Source organism: Netta rufina (assembly GCF_964035555.1).
Source record: "Netta rufina genome assembly, chromosome: 6".
Lineage (NCBI taxonomy): Eukaryota > Metazoa > Chordata > Aves > Anseriformes > Anatidae > Netta > Netta rufina.
The window spans coordinates 35,855,279-35,874,400 of record NC_140129.1 but is presented as its reverse complement, the minus strand read 5'-3'; the positions used below and the strand labels follow the sequence as shown (position 1 = coordinate 35,874,400).

General features: G+C 38.1%; 1 protein-coding gene across 1 annotated transcript in view; it reads right to left on the bottom strand.

The window, feature by feature from the left end:
* Positions 1-2,038: 2,038 nt before the first annotated feature.
* Positions 2,039-19,122, bottom strand: part of KYNU (kynureninase) — a gene marked incomplete at its 3' end in the record, with an annotated part of 57,078 nt that continues 39,994 nt past the window's right edge. The window contains 4 exon segments of the mRNA XM_084289001.1: positions 2,039-2,191; positions 3,611-3,841; positions 6,970-7,055; positions 8,548-8,600. Coding sequence (XP_084145127.1) covers positions 2,039-2,191; positions 3,611-3,841; positions 6,970-7,055; positions 8,548-8,600 — 523 coding nt within the window.

Below are 19,122 nucleotides of genomic sequence, written 5' to 3'. Positions count from 1 at the left end.
GAAGTATTTTACCTACCCTACATAGTTCACTTTCCACAATCAGAGATACAAGGATTTTTCAGTTAGTGAATTTAATGCAGATGCCAAACTGCTTTGCCAGGCTGAAACCTGTAAATTCACCATTTATCTCCCCATAACATCCAATAAAGCTTGTCCAAACTTGATGTCTAGATGCTATTTAGAAAGGGATTTGGATGTGCTTACTCTTCTTGGGTTTGCCTCACAACAAAAGTGCAGCTGAAATCTAAATAAGGTATTTTATAATATGACTAGTGTAACATCTGGATTTATATAAAGCTTGCTTAATTTTACAGTAAAGACCTATGTGAGTGTTAGCCAGAGCTGAGTAGAAGCACAAGTGCTTGAAATATACTGGCAGTGAAATAAACTACTTTTCACTACTATGGACTGTCACAGTTTCATATTCAGTGCTTTTCTCATCAACAGTCACGCTATGGAAAATTGGCCTTTTCTAAAATTGTGTCACTTAGCAGATGAAAGTAGCTGTGCTGCAGATGTACATACAAAAATAAAACCCCAGCTACTGAAACACAGATACCTGGTCTGCAACACAATGGCACAGTCTCAGCTGAATCAAGGACAGATGACGTCAATGCAATCAAAACCTCTTGAGTGAGCCAGAGCTTTCCCAGTGATTAAGACTCCTGTGCTATTCTTTATAACAATATTCTCGTGTAAGAAGCTCTTCTAACTTTTCATAGTTGCTAAAAATACCAACTAATGCTTTATTTGCAGTCCTTTCAGCTTTCCTCTACATGCTACAACTGATGAAATAGGTATTATTGTGGCAGGTCTTTTAAAACTACCCTTCTTTAGGGAATTTTAGAGGGCAGGCAGACACTGCAAATGTTTCCCCCCGCAGGAGCCCCAACACACACTGGGAGATGCTCAAAAAGTGCAAGAATGTCAAACTGCAAAAATGCCGCTGAGACAAAACATTTTGGAGTAGCCCAAATTTCTTCCTTTTTCCTTAGAGTGGAATAAAAAGTACTACCAACAGTAATTTTCTAAGTGTATCAAACCAATAATCATCAGAAAGAAAGGCTTACAGATAGCTGATTCTTGAAGAAAAAGGTGCAAGCTGAATAGCGAGAAATTTAGGTGTTCAGTAGCCAAGTACACTGAGGTTTTATTTATGTCTTAAAACTACTCTGGGTAAAGCGTTGGTTAAATGTAAGCAGTTTTTCTTCACTGCTCCTAGCCGTTTAGTGCAAATCTCTGTAAAAATTTGGGCCACACTAAGTTAACAGTGGGATATTTTGCTGCTGCTGAAACAATCCAGAGTTCATTTTGCCTAATCCGAAATAAGCCTTGTTAAAACCTTGGTAAGTGCTCATGCAGCACACTGGGTCACATGAATTTAAAATCATTCTCGGCTTTCTCAAGACTATCATCTTCAAAATGACTACCTAGAAATATAAAGAGAAGATGTATTGGTTTAGGCAGCTGTATCACAGGAAAGAAGGTATCTGTAGTGTAAAGTCATTCTTCAATTATATCATTAATTAACCAAATTTGGGGACCCTTTGAAAAAGTCAGTATGCAGCAATTTTTAAACAACTGATTGTTCAACTTCAGTCTTCTAGTAAACCACGTACTTTAAATAGGACCGATAAATTAAAAATGTAAATTGGACTGTATCTTTTAACTGTTAGTGATTTGTCTATTTTCCACTTTTTATTATGCATCATTTTTACAATAAAGAAGGGATTTTTTTTTTCATTCTAGTTGATAGCAATTCTTCCACGCTTCTCAAAGCTAATGTAATAAAACTACATAAAATGTTTAAGAAAAACCCCATTAAAATATACAAAGCATACTAATTCATGAAGTCAAAGTCAAAGCAGAGTGGAAATATGAGCTTTAATAAAACTATGTCTGTTGTAAATAACTATTCAAGCACAGTCATTTTTTTGCAAATTGCATGGGATATAGCTTAGTCTACTCGAAGCAAGGAATCGCTCAGCGGGATAAATGCATCTTAGTCAGAAATAGATTAAAAGATACAGCTGAGCCATCAATAAGAACCAGATAGCGCAGTATTGTTTGCTGTTTGTTTTGAAGATGTAATTGCAGATCCCAGGATTTCAATAAATCTGTGCACATCATGGAAAGAATTGTAGAGAGGAACTGGGGCAACGCGAAGGGCATTTGGTTCTCGCATGTCACACTGCAAAATAGAAAGGGAATGATTAGTAAATTCAGGTCACTAATTTACTTGTTAAGCCATATTTTTAAGTGTCATCCTTGTCTTCACAGAGTTACACCAAGGAAGAACAGTATTTATGCAGACATGTGAAAACTTTGGGACACCAAAGAAACTACCTTGAGGAGCATTATTGTGAAGAATATAGCAAGGAGAGTGGTGTGCGGTCAATAAAAAAGAATGCAAGGTTTGGGACAGGCAGGACTCTGGTAGCGCCATTCAATGGCTCAGAACTAGCTATCCACCCTTGTAATTTATTTAAGGTGTACCCTGGAACCTACAGCAACCCATGACTGATGAGGTGTACAGGTGACAGAAACACTATTGCAAAATAGAAACGTCCCTCCCAGTAAGATAGGGTGTCTTATTCTATGGATACAAGTAATGCCACAGGGCTTGCAGTATTTTTCTTTCTCTCCTCTGTGAATTTAAACATTTTGCTGAATAGAATAATCTCTCATATTTGAAGCACACTACTGCATTGTGAAGACAAGCCAACAGCATAAGGCCCTGTGCCCTCTTAAAAGCAGCAGTTCCTGGAATTCCCTGGCAGCACCAAAACAGCAGCATATTTTGCCTATAAGAGCTGCCCCTTTGGGAACATGAGTCACCAGCAGAAATAAAACTCATATATCATTTATATGGCATTACGTTATCAGCCTCACCTTCTAAGTCACCAAATGTATAATCTTAAATTTAGCTTTTATAGGTTTTGAGCAGCACTGACACCAGTAACCATGCCGTTATGTGGCACCACCAGTCAGTGGCCTCTTTTACTCAAGCACTAAAACACACCTTTAAGGACATGACACCATTTTAATTCGGCCAGCCTGATGCCTTGTGAAGAGCAGTTCAGGAAAGGGAATGGTGGAGGCTGAGATCTCCTTGCTAGTACTGGGCTGTAGGCATAGGAGCTGTGGGGCCACCTGAGCTCTGCTCACTGCTGGAGGGCAAATAAGTGAGGAGCTGCCAAATGGGCCTGGGACCTCACATTTCAGGTGCAAATTTCTGTTTTTCTGACATGCTCATTTTTTGTTTTTCCAGTTTTTCTCCTTTATCCTTCAAACCTGTAATGCTTGCACTATCATGCAACACGAAAGCAGCTTTACCCCTCAGCAGTGACTGCTGGGTGCCACTCACAGAATATCGGAAATTAATCCATAGAGAAAGGACCACCTGAAGACTAACAAATAATTTATAAAATAGCACTACTTGCTTGATCATTTGTGCAGCTAAAGATCGTAGCTGCTACGTAAGCAATTTTCATCATTCCAAGTCTTTTTTGGCCTTATATGAGATTATACATGAATGAAAGGCAAATTATTATTTTGGTATGGCATATGCTCACAAAACAGTGAACAAGATGAAGTTTGATTTACTCACAGCTACTCCTCTCTTCTCCAGCTCTTTAAACACAGACTTGATTGGAAGGGAAAAAGATAATGTGAGTTGGCATCCTCTTTCCTCAACCCGAGGTGGTGTGATTATTTTTACAAAGGGCTTCTCTGGATTTGTTTTATCCTCACTGTAGTAATGTTTTATCAGGTATTCCAAGTACCCAGTAAGCAGAATAGATTTTCTTCTCAATGCTTTCATTGTAGTTTGACCAAAAACCTGTAATGATTTTAAATCGTTATTATGGAATGCATTGCTACAGAAAATATAAAGAGAGCAAAGATGATCAAGGCCATTTCTGACTTTTCAAATAAATTAGATAGTTTTGGTAACTTGGGGATTGGACTCTGTCATTCCTATTTTGCTAGGTAGCAGATTTCTCCATGCATACTACCTTTGAAACCAAGTGCTAATATCAGATAGATACTGTACATACACATCACAAGATATGGCTTTCGGATACACAGGACAACATTATTACTTTTAGATAATGAAAGACAATTCTGTCTGCTGTTAAGGATTTCTATACACATCTAACATAAATGAATTTGCACAAAAAAACAGTTTCCTAAGAGAGCATCCATTTGCATATCTGAAGGTGATCCATAAATTTTCTATACATACAACAGGACTGCATCAAACAAAAATCACATACAATTTTTTTGTGACTCAGGTAAAGCCAAAGGCTTTACAAACATGACTAATCTACGAACTTACTTTTGGAGACAGAAAATTTGTTTTTATTTACTGTTTTACCTACTGAACAGGAAGTGTTTTAAATTCCGTCTTTGCTAGTTCATATGAAGAAAAAAATTGATTCAAGCTTAATAGCTCTGTGCTTTTATTTAGCTACAAGGACTGGTGAGCTCAAAAAAAAAATATGTTAGAACATCATGAAATGTGAAAAAGTGATTGCTTAAGCATAGCAGTTGCTTTGTCAGACAAACAAGTACAAACAATGTGGCACAACAGTTTGGGAAGGGGAAAGGGCCAGGAAGCTCCTGCTCCTCTCCTGCCTGTACTTATGGAAAGGTTCAATTACAGAGAAAAATGGAAAATGTGACCCTGGAAACAACTAATCCCTGTCTTCCCCAAGCCCTCCCTTTTCCCTTGCAAGTGGTTGCAGGGAAAAAGCAAGAGAATATAGACATCTAAGTACCTGACCATCTCTACAAATTAGATTGCAGCACGTAGTTGTGATATAGCTTCTAAGACTATTATACCTCTGCTTACTGCAGCTGCAAAATCAAAGGCAAGTCTGAGGTCCTGCACAAAAATCTATGATTGTACCTCTCAGAACATCACTGTTCCTGACCGAAGAAGACACTCTTTTAACATTATTGATATGCTCAGAGATAATTATTTCATACACACCTCAAAGAGTGAATAAAGAGGTAACTAAGAAGTTCCACTCCAAATACAACAAAGTTTGGTTTCCAGAAGCATCTGGAATTTATCAAAATCAAAAGCCCCTACATTTCCTTTCTCTATTCTGAGCTAACAAAATATGGCTGCTGTAAGACAGACTTTGCAGCCACAGAAACGAATGTGAAAGGGACCAGAGTTATCACCAGCAGTTATTACTTGCACAGGTCAACAAAAATGCAGAGATGCTTCCCTCACCATGCAGGCTGGCAGAGTGCGCACATGACCATTTAGCTTGTTACCGGAGGTAAAATGGAGACCTGTCTCCTATTCCTCTGGGCTTTGCAGCAGTGTGAGGGATGGAGCTCCTTAGGCTGCACACAAAAATCTGTTTGCTCAGGCTTTGCACAAGGAATATTTGGCCTCCTGGGTGAAATTTGGGAAAAAGATCTTTTAAATGGGGCTGTAGAGCGCTCCCCTTTTTTCCATAAAAGGGAGCAGCTACTGCCATAACAGTCACTTTAAGCATTATTGAGGAATAACATGCATTAACACTTGCAGTTTTCATTGTTTCCATTGGAAACACTGCCTTCTGTTTAATGTGTCCCAGTGAAGGTGGCATGCAATTTCACTAGCCATCTCTTGCCAGACATGAAAACTATTTTGTTTCCCACTGTATTAGAGCAATTAGCACTGGGAAATCCTGGCTGTGCCAAAAGGTAATGCAGGCATGGAAAGGGGAGGCGATGGAAACTGCTCAGCCCTCATTGTTTGAGGCTCCCTGCAGTGGGCTAAATGACATCAACCCGCACAAACTGGAGCACTAACAATCTGGGTCATAGCAGAATAGCTTTCAGCTTATCTCGAAGGTCACATAAAGTTTAAAAATATATTGGATGTTTAAGGACTAACAAAATAAATTGTCAGGCAGAATAAGACACATTGCTGTGCCCTTTGCAGTCCTTCAGCATTGCATGTAAGCTGGTGAGAGCACAATTGGCAATTTTCTAACTTTGTTTGCTTAAAATACTGTTTTTTCAGTAAATAAAGAAGAGGGATGTACAGTGTACAGACATTGCTCTTTGTACCAGCATCAGCTTTGCTGTTACACTAACATTAATGGAATGCTGGCAGAAATAAATTCCTCTCATTATGCTGCTGCAAAACCACGCTAACCAAGGCTGGCTTGAAAAGCAGCTTAGGAAAAAAATTACTACAGGGAGGTCTGTGTACAACCATCATTTTCATCCCCAAATACCAGAAGTCCAGCATTTCAGGTGTGAACCACCCATAAGAGAAACTCTATGCCTGGATACATGTGAGGCTCTGAGCCTGTGGTCACCAGAAAACTAATGAAGAGATGAAAGGCAAAAGTCCAGATCCACAGCACATTCATGAATTGTCCTTTTAGGAAGCATTAACAGACAGTCTTTGTCTTTTCTGTTTGTGATGGAAGGGACTACAGTGGATGACATTCACATCAGTTCTGTTGGACTCGAGGACACCCAGTAGCCCCATCTGCTTTTTCATAAAAGAGCTCGTCTGTTTGGCACAGGGAAATACAAGTAGAAGCAACTCTCCATGCAGCCTTCCAGAGTTACACAATTCCTTCCTAGGAAAGTCTCTATCAGTGTCCTTCACACAAGTTGCAGAGAGGCAAGCTCTGAATGTCTGTATTGGAAAAGCTGCCCTTTGCATTGAGCCTCTAAAAGCCCAATGCTGAGCTCTGTCCAAAAGCTGAAGATGCACACTTTATGGATCCTAAATATGACAGCGAAATTTGTGAGAACAGTAAAAGAATGAGTTCGATTTTACAAGTCTTGGTTTCTTGCGTTTTTTTGTTGTTGTTGTTTTCATTCCTTTGGCTTTTTATCTTTTATGGATTTTATTTATTTTTAAGGGACACAGCAATAAAATCCATAACATTTTTTTTTAACTTTTTATACTCTTAAATTCAGGCTCAAAATAAAGCAATTACTTACCTCTAAACTAGCTTGCAGAGCACAGACCAGTAAAATTGGAGGATTTGATAACCGAAATCCATTAATTCCTTCGCTTAGTTGTAATTCTGGAAAATGAATAACTTATATTAGTGTTTTTGATTTCTTCCTTTTAATGGATCAGACCTTATCTTGAAGTCCATCCTCATGCAATAAAATATTTCACTAACGTGGCCTGTAGGAATCACTCATTAAAAGGAAATAGTAATCTATTCACAGCTAATACTTTTAACTTTGAGAGAAGCCCAATTTTATCCAGCGAAAGACCTCATTAGTGGCTTCATGGGAACTAGAGAACTGCAATTAATTTGTTTAAATGGTGTGTGTTAAAACCACCTTTACACTTGAATCTCTTTTACCACTGGCATAAACCAGAGAAATTCCAAGTCAGCAGAGGCATGCTCATGAGAAGCCACGGTGCATGATCAGGGAATCACGTTCCTTGACTTTATTAAACTGACGAGACACGTGGGAGACTGCATATGCAGCTAAGTGTAGCTTCAGGCCACGTATCGAAGTTGCATAGACTTTAGGCTGTGAAATTTCACAAAATCCATTTAATAAAGCCATAAAGCTTTGCTGTAAGTTCTGTGTCATCATTTATATTTCATGCTTCAGCACCAGAGCAAGAGGATGCTGTGGAGGAAATGCTCTTCATGCACAGCAGACTGGCTAATTTTATAATGATTATTGCCCAACTTCTGCCTCGCAACTGTCTGTGGAAATGAATAAGCAACATTCTTCTTCTTCAAACAGTATTTCAAGGTAATTTGTGTCCCCTTCTGAGGTTCCATAAAGCCACTCTTACATGTGGTCAGAAAACAAAGACCACACAAACTATTAGAGAGGTGTTCACCAGCCAAAGTCACATCAGTAGGGGCTGCCACAGAAAATTATAAATATACTGAAACCAAAACAACTGATCAAAACAAAAAGATCCTTTCTTCCTCCTGATCCCTCAGGGTTGTCTCTCTGCCATATCTTTAAAAGGAGAGGAAGATTATAGCTGGCAGATTTAGAAAACAGTCTTCATCTCTTATTGTGCTTTGGGACAATAAATACTGAGTTTATTTCAGAGCAGGTTTGGTTTTGTCTTATATTCCCTCCATCATTAGTGCAAAGGATTTAAAGATGCTGAAACACAAGAGCTATTGCACAACTTATGTCAGGCGCTTTTACCATTTCTTATTAATTCCAGTGGAACTAATCCCAAAGTAAGATATCTAAGATTCACGTTTACCCATGTGAATAACAGAATCTCACTCCTCAGAGCTTATGAGTTTAAAAAGATTCAAAACTTCCATCCATAGTCTACAACTGCATCTTGTCAGCAAAATGTCTGGAAACAGACAGTCAGACCCATATGCTCAGAGACCTAATTTATTCCATTTATTTTACTGACGCCACTCTATTACATATTTAGGATGAGTTTAGGTTAATATCTTTAATGTAAGCATGAAAGCACAAAGGTCTATCCTTCCTACTCAAACTTCTGTAAAAACTATGCTGGCTGTATATAAATATGTCAAATCAGGTAAATGAAAGTGTAAAAGTACATACTGTTTTCCATGAGGAATCGTGTTTTGAAGTCATGACCCCACCAGCCAATTAACCTAAAATTTTGCAAAGTAAATGATTAGCAATCTAAGGCTTAAGAAATATATTTCTAATAATACATTATAATTCCAACAACAGCATAAAAACACAATACATTCTATAAATAGGAAAAACTAAAAACATAATTTTATTGTCTAGAAATTTCTCTTTAACAACGAATGATAAAATGTACCACGTCTTTCAAATTAACTATTGATTCCTGACAATACCCTTTTTGTCTGAATTCATTTTACAAAATGAAAAATAGAACAGAAATATTTCCTCTGTTTTGTTCCAAAGCATTAAGCTTAACCTTCTTAAACCTACTTTAATGAACATTGGAACTTAAAAGGTGCTATAAAATCTGACTTCGTCCCACCAAGCGAAGGTGAGTGATGGGCAGCAGACGGCCAACAGGGGCTCAGTAGGAAGTTTGTGCAGGCATTGCTTTTACCTTACAATGTGAGCCTTGGAATAAACTTTTCTTCTCTTGAACTGAGCATATTATTCAAAAAAGATTATTTAAAATGAAAAATGAACCAATTTAATCCAAAAAATAAGACTTTTTAGATCATCTCCAGGAGAGAAAAAAAAAAAATTACTTTGAATATCATTTATCCAAGCTTTTAAATTAAGGTGGCATTAGATTATTAATATTTTAATTTTTTTTTTTTTTTTTTTTTTTGAAAAATACATTCAAGGATATCACTACAAATGGTTTTCTGAAGCAGCTGGATGCACTGAAACTCCCGGTGTCCAGGGCACTGAAGCTCCCCATGCTGCAGATGAAGTCAATATTGCAAATCCAAGAATTTTCTCTTCCCATCTCCATTTGATATTGTACTTCTTAGATGGTAATATCAGTGACTAATCACGTCAGTATTACTTGAAATTTCCCATACATCAATACTATTACAATATTAGGAAGCTGCCACCTCTGATGCCTTTCTGACCATCTAAAATTGCCAGGGATGGACATACAGACATTTCTCTCAAAGCTTTTACTCAGTTTTCTCTATGCTGGGTAGCAGAGCTGTTAGGAATGAACCCTGGCAAGTGTTCAAAATTTCTAACAGAAAAAAACTATAAGTAAAACTCATATTAGATCAGCCTTTCTGGAAGTAAACAAGGAAATAGAAAGGCATTGCCTCTCTAAAGCAGTAACATTTCTTTGCAGTGTGCCTAGAAGAGGTTAGCTCTACAGAATGAAGACCACATTTGAGTTAAAGACTTGTTTTATGAATACTGCATAGTGTAAAATAAAGTACTTCATATTTCTGTATTACTTCAGTTTTATGTTTACTTCTATGAACAGCTCTGAGTGCTGCATCCAAACAAAAAAGCATGTTTTTTTTTTATTGTTGTGATGCTTTTACTATTCTAAGACCCATGAAAATCAATAGTGCAATATACATTCATTTCAAATGAGATATTATATTGCCAAAATGAATATGCCCAATATAAAATATATTGCAGCTTCTGCCCAAGTGACTCAGTTACTGATGATGTGAATCATAAAAGATATTCCAGATATTTAATATGCAGTGTATAATATCCATAGGACATTTCACTGTAGATTCTAAATACTATATGTTACTACAACATACTACTAATATCAGTGACACAATACATGAACGCCAAAAGTTTTAAACAGAAGAACATGTGAAATACATTTGGACTATTAGTTGGTAACAAGGAGAGAAAAATAATATGTTCTATTTGGACTACATCCTACAGTTAAAGATAAAATTAACATCAACCAGAATATTGCCCCAATAAAACCCAATAAGAAGCACTCTGGTTGTGCTTCTAGAGTTCAAAACATGCTAACTCTGAAGCTGGCTTAAAATCAGACCTCTGCCGCAGCATCATGTTTACAACTTGGAAACTGAAGTTTCAGAACTTTTCCAAACTGACAAAATGAAGGATTTTTTAAAGACAGTTTTAGCTGTCTTGCCCTTTCCTACCATACTTTTTTTTTTTTTTTTTTAATTTTATTTAATTTTTGGCTGTTCAAGAACTTCAAAGGTGTCACTACAGGATGTGCACTTTGAGGCAGCTCTGGTCCTACACTATCATTGATCTAATGGTCCATATGGATGTCATATTATTTGACATTTAAGTTGACAGGCTTCAAAGTGTGGAATCTAAAAATCTTTACAAATTAGCAATTTGGTGTTTATAATTTTCTGTGAAAAATTTGAAATGAAGGTTGCCACTGCTATGCCAAATTTCAACCTGTTATGATGGGAAATAGCTAAGGTGTTAAACCCCAAACATAAGGCTTTAAAAATGCTCACTAAAAATAATAGGCAATAAAACTGCACATTAAGATGCTGCAGTAAAATTTCTTATTAAAGAGTTGTTACTCTGCATGCAAAATGAGTTTTTTTGAAATGCAGTCACCATTTTGATTATTCTTGCTTCAAAAAACAAAGACTCCAAGATCTAAATTGATCTGGAATTCCAAACCATAATATTTGCAAAATGGTTTGGAAGGATCTTAAAAGCTTCCTGCAATGCTCTTGTATTTAAAACACCTTGGACTTTTTGGTAACTGGACTCCAGAGTTAAAATATTTTCATTGCAAATAAAACCCATTTTGTGAAGTATATTAAAAATTAGTGCATCTGGGGGGAAAAGAGACTCATTTTGCAATCATTCCACTATAATAACGTTTTACCAGCCACTACCCCTTATTTGCAGATGTATCTAAACTTAGCACTTGTCTAGTTTCATCTAGTTTCAATCAAAATGGCTGTCCCAGCAGTGTCTCGCTCACGGTGTGTGCCAGGATAACATCTGGTCACCTGTCCCAGGTACCCAGGTGCTCCTGAAGTGCTTCTGCAGCAAACCTCTCTCCATCTGGCATCAAAAATTGACATGCCACACTGTTGGCGTGTCAAAAAGGAGAGTAAGTTAGCACCAGAAGAGCTGAGGGGTTTTTGTGGAGTGAGCATACCTATACAAACCTTATTCTGTAAGAGAGTAACTTTTCAAATAAAGTTAACACATTGCTCTGTTGTATCCCGCAAACAAAACCTATGCCTCCATCGTTTGAAAGCACTGAGACTTTCCCAGGGAATTTTGCAGCTTTCCAGTCTATGCACAGAAATAATTTTTGAATGCACAACATACAATTTAAAGAAAGCTGTTACTAGCTAAATTTCATGCAGTAAGTCAGCATAAAACGAAATATTGCTGGAAGATTTTTCAAATTCTTTATTTTACCCCAGAATGTTCTCTTATTTTACAAATCAATGAACAAAGACTTACTGTGTTGGAAAATAACTCCGGAAAGAAGCAGTACCCTCTCATTTAGTCCTACTCCCTTTAAGCGCATTTACACCAGGGAACAATCTCTTCAATAAGTATTTTTATTTAGCTCATTTCCCTCCTTCATATCCGTATGCATTAGACTGAAGCACTAGTTGTTCATAACTTGAGCCATCTCGTTTGTAGTTACATTAATGATGCAAGAGTGTGGGATATAATGATCATGATGTATGTGCAGCGTAGACATCAAAGACGATCCAGTTAAAGAACACAGAAAAAATACAAAAAAAATTCCTTTGACCTTTGTGTCGAAGTTACAGACGATCATGCTACTCATTTATAATTTACTGCCTGAAGCACCATGGGTCTCATTTCCCTTCTCAGCAAGAAGAAATAGAAACTCTTGAGTAGCGACACGGAAAACAGGGAAATACTATTAATGCAGCTCAACTTGCACAATCCAGGGCAATGCACTGGAAGCATCCTGTCATTACATCGTGAGAGAAATCATTTTATGTCCATGAGAAAGCATGCTAAAGTGCTACAACAGGAATACAGTGTGAAATTAGTAGTACTTTGTATCACACTAGCTGGCTTCACTGTGTATGGATCCGTTTGTTTTCTCTCCATAATCAGGTTACAATGCTGTCTAGAAATTGTATTTGCGTTACTTCAATGATGTCTATACTAGGAGCATATACCATCAAACCATTCCATGTTTATGAAACTGTGGATTAAGCTAAATCATAAACAGGCAGTTTGGGGACAGTCTGCAAAGTGGTTGATGCAGCTGCTGTGCCGCAACTAGGCTCTTCATTCACTCCTCATTTTATTTTGTAAAAGCTTCTGGATACTGGCAAGGATTGTTTGAGCTTTTATGCAACTGTTCTATCTATCAGTAAGAATCAGTGTTAAGGAGTTCATGAGACTTTTCCCTGCTCTCATCGTTAGAAGAAAAGTTCACAAACAACACAGAACTGAGACAGACACACTCTGTCTACAAAGGCAAATTCATGCAGGAAAAGCAATATAAAAGCCAACGATAACTCATTTTCCTGCAGTCCCAAACATCCATGACAACTGGCTGGCTGAAGGGCACATCCCTTCTACATTCACTGCATGTGCTTATGGCTTGTAAGACCATATAAGCATAAGACCAAGAAGCACACTACCGGGGTGGATCAAGGCATAGAGAATGGATGGAGGTCACATATCTCCTATACGTTTCCATCAGCAGAAAATGTGCTAAATAAACAACTCATAAAGTCATTAGAATTAGATTGGAAAAGAAAAACAAGAAGTCTGCAGGCTGGGTCCAGCCAGAAGCTGGGAACAAATTACATCTGGCCTTGATCGTGGTGATGACCTAGGAGAAAATTACGATGTACCATGCCACTAGTGCCACATCCAGAGTTTGGCTCTGCCCAGCTTTCATGTTTCAAAAAGCACATGAAAAAAATAAAATAAATTCCATGGCCAACTCCCAAAGACCAAAAATATTCCATAATATGCTATACATCTGAAAACATATGAAACATCTTGAGCTTGACCAAAAATTCAGATCAAGATAGTGAGGTGCACTCCTCCACAGTGCAGTAAGGATAGAAAGAGTAGACAGGCCTCAGGTCCTGAGCAGTAGCATTTCCTACTGCTGCTACGTTCAGACAGAAGTAAATCCCAGAAGCCAAGCTCATATAAACAAACTCTTGTATCACCCTGCAAAGCTACCTCACTCAGATTTACAAAGTGTGAATTCCCAGCATGACTTCCACATTTATCATAATTGTTGATTCTGTGTTGATTCTCCTATTGGCTCTTTTCTATATTTGCAGCTATTAGAGAGCTTTTTCTTTACAAAGGTCTTTTCAAAGGTTACCACTAAAAAGCTTCTTCATTCCTAAAATCTTCCTCCCCTAGGTGGACTGATAAGATCTCTGCTAACTCATCACCAGACTGCTGTTTTTTCTCTGAGTGACAGCATAAAAATCTGATGAGGGTGACATGGGCGAACTGGTGGTAGCTTCCTTTACAAATTTCATGTAGGCTTCCTGGTGGCATCAAGTGAATACCTGTAGATTAACCATGGAAAAAAACACCACCTAATACTTGCAACAGGAAGAGAGTAGCAAAATAGGCCACACATTACAGAGTTACAAGTTTTGCCTGATTAGGCCAAATCAGAGAGAGAAAAAAACAGGAGGTTGCAAGTACTATTTGAAAACTAGGAGCAGGCAAGAGAAAGAAAGGCTGCTTTTGCACTACTACCCTCCCAGACCCACTGCACCTCAATGGGGTACAACCCCACTGCTGTTGCCAGGAAACTGCCTGCCACCTGGATGGGATTCAGGCACTGGATGCCTCGAATGCAAATTTAGCCAGCCTGAAAGTAGCTTGTTTCCTGCAAACTCTGAGCACAGACTCGATCCCCAGGCTCTACAGCTGGGGCACAATCTTTGCATTCTAGTCTGCATTAATTTTATTGCAGTTTTCTAACAGCATTTTTTTTTTTTATTATTGTTTTGTTTCAGCTTTATTGCATTAATTTTGTTGGAAGCACACAAGCATCATTGCCCTTCTTTGGATTCAATGCCAAAATTCAGAACAGCAAGAATCCCCCCCCAAAGAAAACAGAAAAAATGCTCATTGCTTCACATAGCATATTCTTGGCTCCCTGACTGGAGTTTGAGAAGGAGTTTCAATTTTCTTTGCTATCACAGACTTGCCTGATCACGGATGAGTCATTTAGTCTTTCCATGCCTCAAGCCCTCATCTCTAGAAATGCTGCTTAGTACTGCCCTAACTCTCTGGTGAGCGGTGAGAATATATTCGTTAACATGTTTTCACTTACTTAGTAATGAGGATCGTGTAAGAATGGAGAAATAGATTTCCTTGGAGAATTTTGTACTGGATTTTTTGAAATACAGATGGGAAGAGGGGAGTTGGAGGTAATGGCTGATGCCACCGTTTTCTTTTTCCCCTCCTTCCAGCCTTTCTTCAAATTATCCTCTCAGGCTCAAAAGTTGTTTCCAGTCTTGGGTTTCTGTTGAGTTCAGAATTTAATATTTTTCTTGATCCATGTCATCTAACTGGCACTTATGCCAAGAAAAAAAATAAATCAATATCTCCATTGCTGATTTCTACATGATGTTTTACAAATGTGCTGAAAAACTGAAACTCACATGGAAGGACAATGTTATTCTACATTTGTACCACCTGAAATGAGGGCTTGCATGCTGTTGAAATGAATTTTTATTAATGAAGCCTGTCCCAAACTGCTTGCTTGCACTCCAATCCCTTAATACTGAGCACCACAGCAAGGTCCTGCTTTGGCCCAGAGCTCTCCTGCTGACAGCTCACTGGAAGGGAGAAAAATACTTATATTTGGTATGGTGTTGAGGGCTATGTTTAATCAAAATGAAGAATAATTGTAAAGTGACTCCCAGTTTCATCACAGAAATGCAGAATTCGGAGGTTTTAACCCTCCTGCATAGTTGAAATTCTTCATATATTGTGAAACTGTCAGTTAGGGAGAATATTTCACAGTATACACACAGAGGCCAGGATCTGCATGGGGGAATAGGGGAATTAGCAGCTAGCCCCTGTTAGACTGCAGTAATAGTTGGAAACCTAACTCTGTCTCCTTCAGAAAACCTTTCCAGAAGCTATAAAGGTTACCTCCACTCCCCACCCCATTACATCTATTTAGATACTCTATCCCAGCTGATAAGATTGAACTTTTTTCATTATTCTATTCTGTATAATGCTTGTTAATTTTAAGTAGGACTTGTTGTTAGAATTTGAAAAGCTTTTTGAAGCTCAGGTAATTATTAGCCTCAGTCTTCTCTAGTTTCAGAATTTCACATACCCTGATGCTTTCTCTTACCCTTTTCAACTCATTACAAATGTTTCCTAATTATTAAGCATATGTGACTTATGAGCAATGCCATACATTATTAACGGACCAGTCTCTTAGAACTCAGTGGGGAAAAAAAACACTCCTTATGAAAAGTTGTTACTATGAAAATAGTAACTTCTCATATTTAATATCAATGAGGTTTTTACTTCAACAAAGGACCAAAAATAATGATTGTATTGACCGAAGTAATGATTGTATTAGAGGCTAATAGTGTGACATTTTTCTTATGTTAAATAGCTTGTATTTTTGGTACCACTGACAGTGGAGACGATTTCTCCTCACTACTTTAAGGCTTGTCTTGTAAAAAACAAGTCTAAGTTCACTTTCTACCTAGCATCAATTTTTTTTTTTAAGATCAAAGTCATGGAAAAAAAATCTTAATCTAAACAATCACACTTAAGAGTGCAGGTGCAAAGGCTGAAGTTACAAAATCCTGTAGGTTTTTTCTCATTCTTTTTTTCTGAATTTAACTGGGCAGCACTCAGGGTGGGGAACTCAATGCTACCGTTGCCACAATTAGAGAGACTCTTGGGTGGAAAAACCCAGGCTGTTTGGTCAATCAAACACAAGGTGATTTACAGCTGATAGGTATTTGAAGACAGAAGGTGCACATGCTCTTCTTGAATTGATTTTTTCCTTGTTAGTCGTTTAGACTTGACACAAGTGGGAATACACTAATTTCAACACGTCCCTCTGTATTACCCCTGCAGGTCAAAACAGAAGGAGACAGAGCTCACTTTCACAGCAGAAAACAAGGTGCAGCAACAAGGGTGTGCAGAAGAGAAATGGCTGCACTGCTGTGAATCCGATCAAGGCCCAGCCAGCCACACGCAGCTCCACACCAAACCTTAGGGCGATCGTGATGAGGGATAGCTTCACTCATCGTGATCAGGCAAAAGGAAGGTATGATCAAGCAGCAGACAACACTGCAGGCTAAATTAAATCCTGGGAAGAGATCTCACAGAAAAACAACCCCTCTAAGGCTAATGAAGTTGAATTAAGAACTGTTAAATCAGCTTATGAACAACTATTACCACAAAGTGCTCATATATCACTTGCACTAGCGGAATATCAGATATATGAAAAGGGGGAATACAGCCAACAGTGTGTTAGCACATTTAGTAGAGGGAAATCAAATATTCTCCCTAGCATCAGAAATTAAAAATCAAGCAGGGAGCCAATTTACTCATAGAGATTATTAATAAAGTTCTGAGTGATTTTTATAAAGTATTGAATAGTTCCCAATTATATTATGGTGATAAAAAAGCATATTATATTCTTTAAGAATTCAGTAATTTTTTTCTACTCTGTTTCAGATAGATTAAATTAAACAAGAAACAAAAGCAACAGTCCTTCCTAGAAGTACTTTTAAATGTGAATTCTGACTTAAAGGAGACTTTGCTGGTTTTGATTACTATGATGCATTTACTGAGCTATAGTCTCCTCAGTCCTCTGAATGAATCTTTGAGGGGATGGTATCCAGATAGATTTCTGAATAATACATGTGTCTGACTGAACTACAATATAAAAATTTTAAGATTTGAGAAGACATGCTTCCTTGGGTCTTTGTTGCTTTTGAATATAGCAATCGCAATATTAATGCAAGACCTTTGTCATACTAGAATCCACATTAGCTAAAAATGTTAGAATTATCACCTCTGCTCTTTGCCTGAAAGAGAAAAACTGCATTAGATGAGTTTTAATAATAAAAAAAAATGTATGTCAGTGGCTGGAACTAATTGAATTCAAAGTTTTAAACATCAGAATTGTCACAGAACCCAGCAGTAGTGTTATTGTGTTACAAAACATTTGCTGACACTAAGCGGTACTGAAGGAGAGAACTCAAACTGATTTTATTGAGCTGAAGCCTAAGACATGAAATTACAGAAGAACAGAAATGGGCAGCTTTCAGAATTTAGAGTCTCCACTCAAAAAGCTGAAATTTCACCCACCAGAAAACATGTGAGAAAAGTGACTTAGGTACTTTTCCTTAAAACTCTGCATTTTCCCTTATTTTAGCAGCACACACAACACTACTATTTCATGTCCTAAGATACAAGGTCCAACATTGGTCCCAGGAGCCCCAAGCCCTTCCCATGGCAGAGGACAGTGAGATGCCACTGGCATGGTCTTGTTCTCATGTGACAAACCGTATGAAGAACACTGACCACCAACACACACTGACCAAATCTCACAACTGGACTAGGTAAGGGACATATCAAATCTTTGCTCAATAAATTGTACACAAATGAGTAAAAAGTTCTTTGTGTTGAAGAACTTTTTCATGCTATGGGACAGAAAGTAGCTACAAGTTCCTCAAACAGTTGGACCAGTGTGATTAGCTTCCAGGTTTGATGTCACGCAGACTCAAACTACGAGAAAGGGAAGAGGGATGTATATCATCCCTCCCCAGAATCTCACAGGAAACCACCCATCAAGCACCTGAGTGAGTGTAGGTCTCTGTCTGGAGTCTCACAGCCCATACCAAACCTCTGTTGCTGTAGCTGCCCTGGTATTTCCATGCAGACAAGTACTGCCAGCAAGCCCTGCCAACAATTTCAGTGGCAAATGAGGAATAATGAATGTGATAGCCAGAATTTACCAAACGGCTGTGAAAATGTGTTTCACATAAGAGGCATGATGGCTTAAAGCAAGTATGTGTCATGAAGCTCCTTGCTCAGTGGAGGTGTATGGAGATAACAAGAAAAAAAAGGACAACAGTCTGTGAACATGCTTTGCTGGACTTAGTATGAAAGGTATTGGGGGTGGGTGCAGGCAAAAGAAGTGATCTAGCTTGCCTACAGCAATAGTGAAGATAAAATGGAATTGACCAGAAGGAAGGAAAAATGTGAAGACATATGCCCAGGGGAGAACATCATCCTGGGGAGAAGTTTCAGCCAGGAGAAGGAGTATGGGGAGCAGAAGCAGTACAAACAAACAATCACAAATGGTAAAACAAAAACATTTTCACACACAACATCCCCCTCACCCCCAGCATACACACAGAATACCAACTTTGCAGGAAATAAAGAGGCTGAATTATTTCCTTAACCTCAGCAACGACCTTCCAATTACCTTTAAAAATGCTTATGGTTTGATTCAAGTGCCACCTGTGATATGAATCACAATAGGAGCTGTGCAGATGCACTGAGAGATGCAGCTAAAGCCAGAGAGGTATTCAGCCAGCAGAGAGACACACGTAGCTCTAGGGGACATGCAGCACAGGAGATCCCATCTGAATCAGTGTCTGAAAACTACAGAAATATATTGCAGGGGACACAAGTGAATAAAAAGGTAACAGTATTAATGGCACAGAAGTGAAGTGCAAGGGCTATTGCTGGTACTTC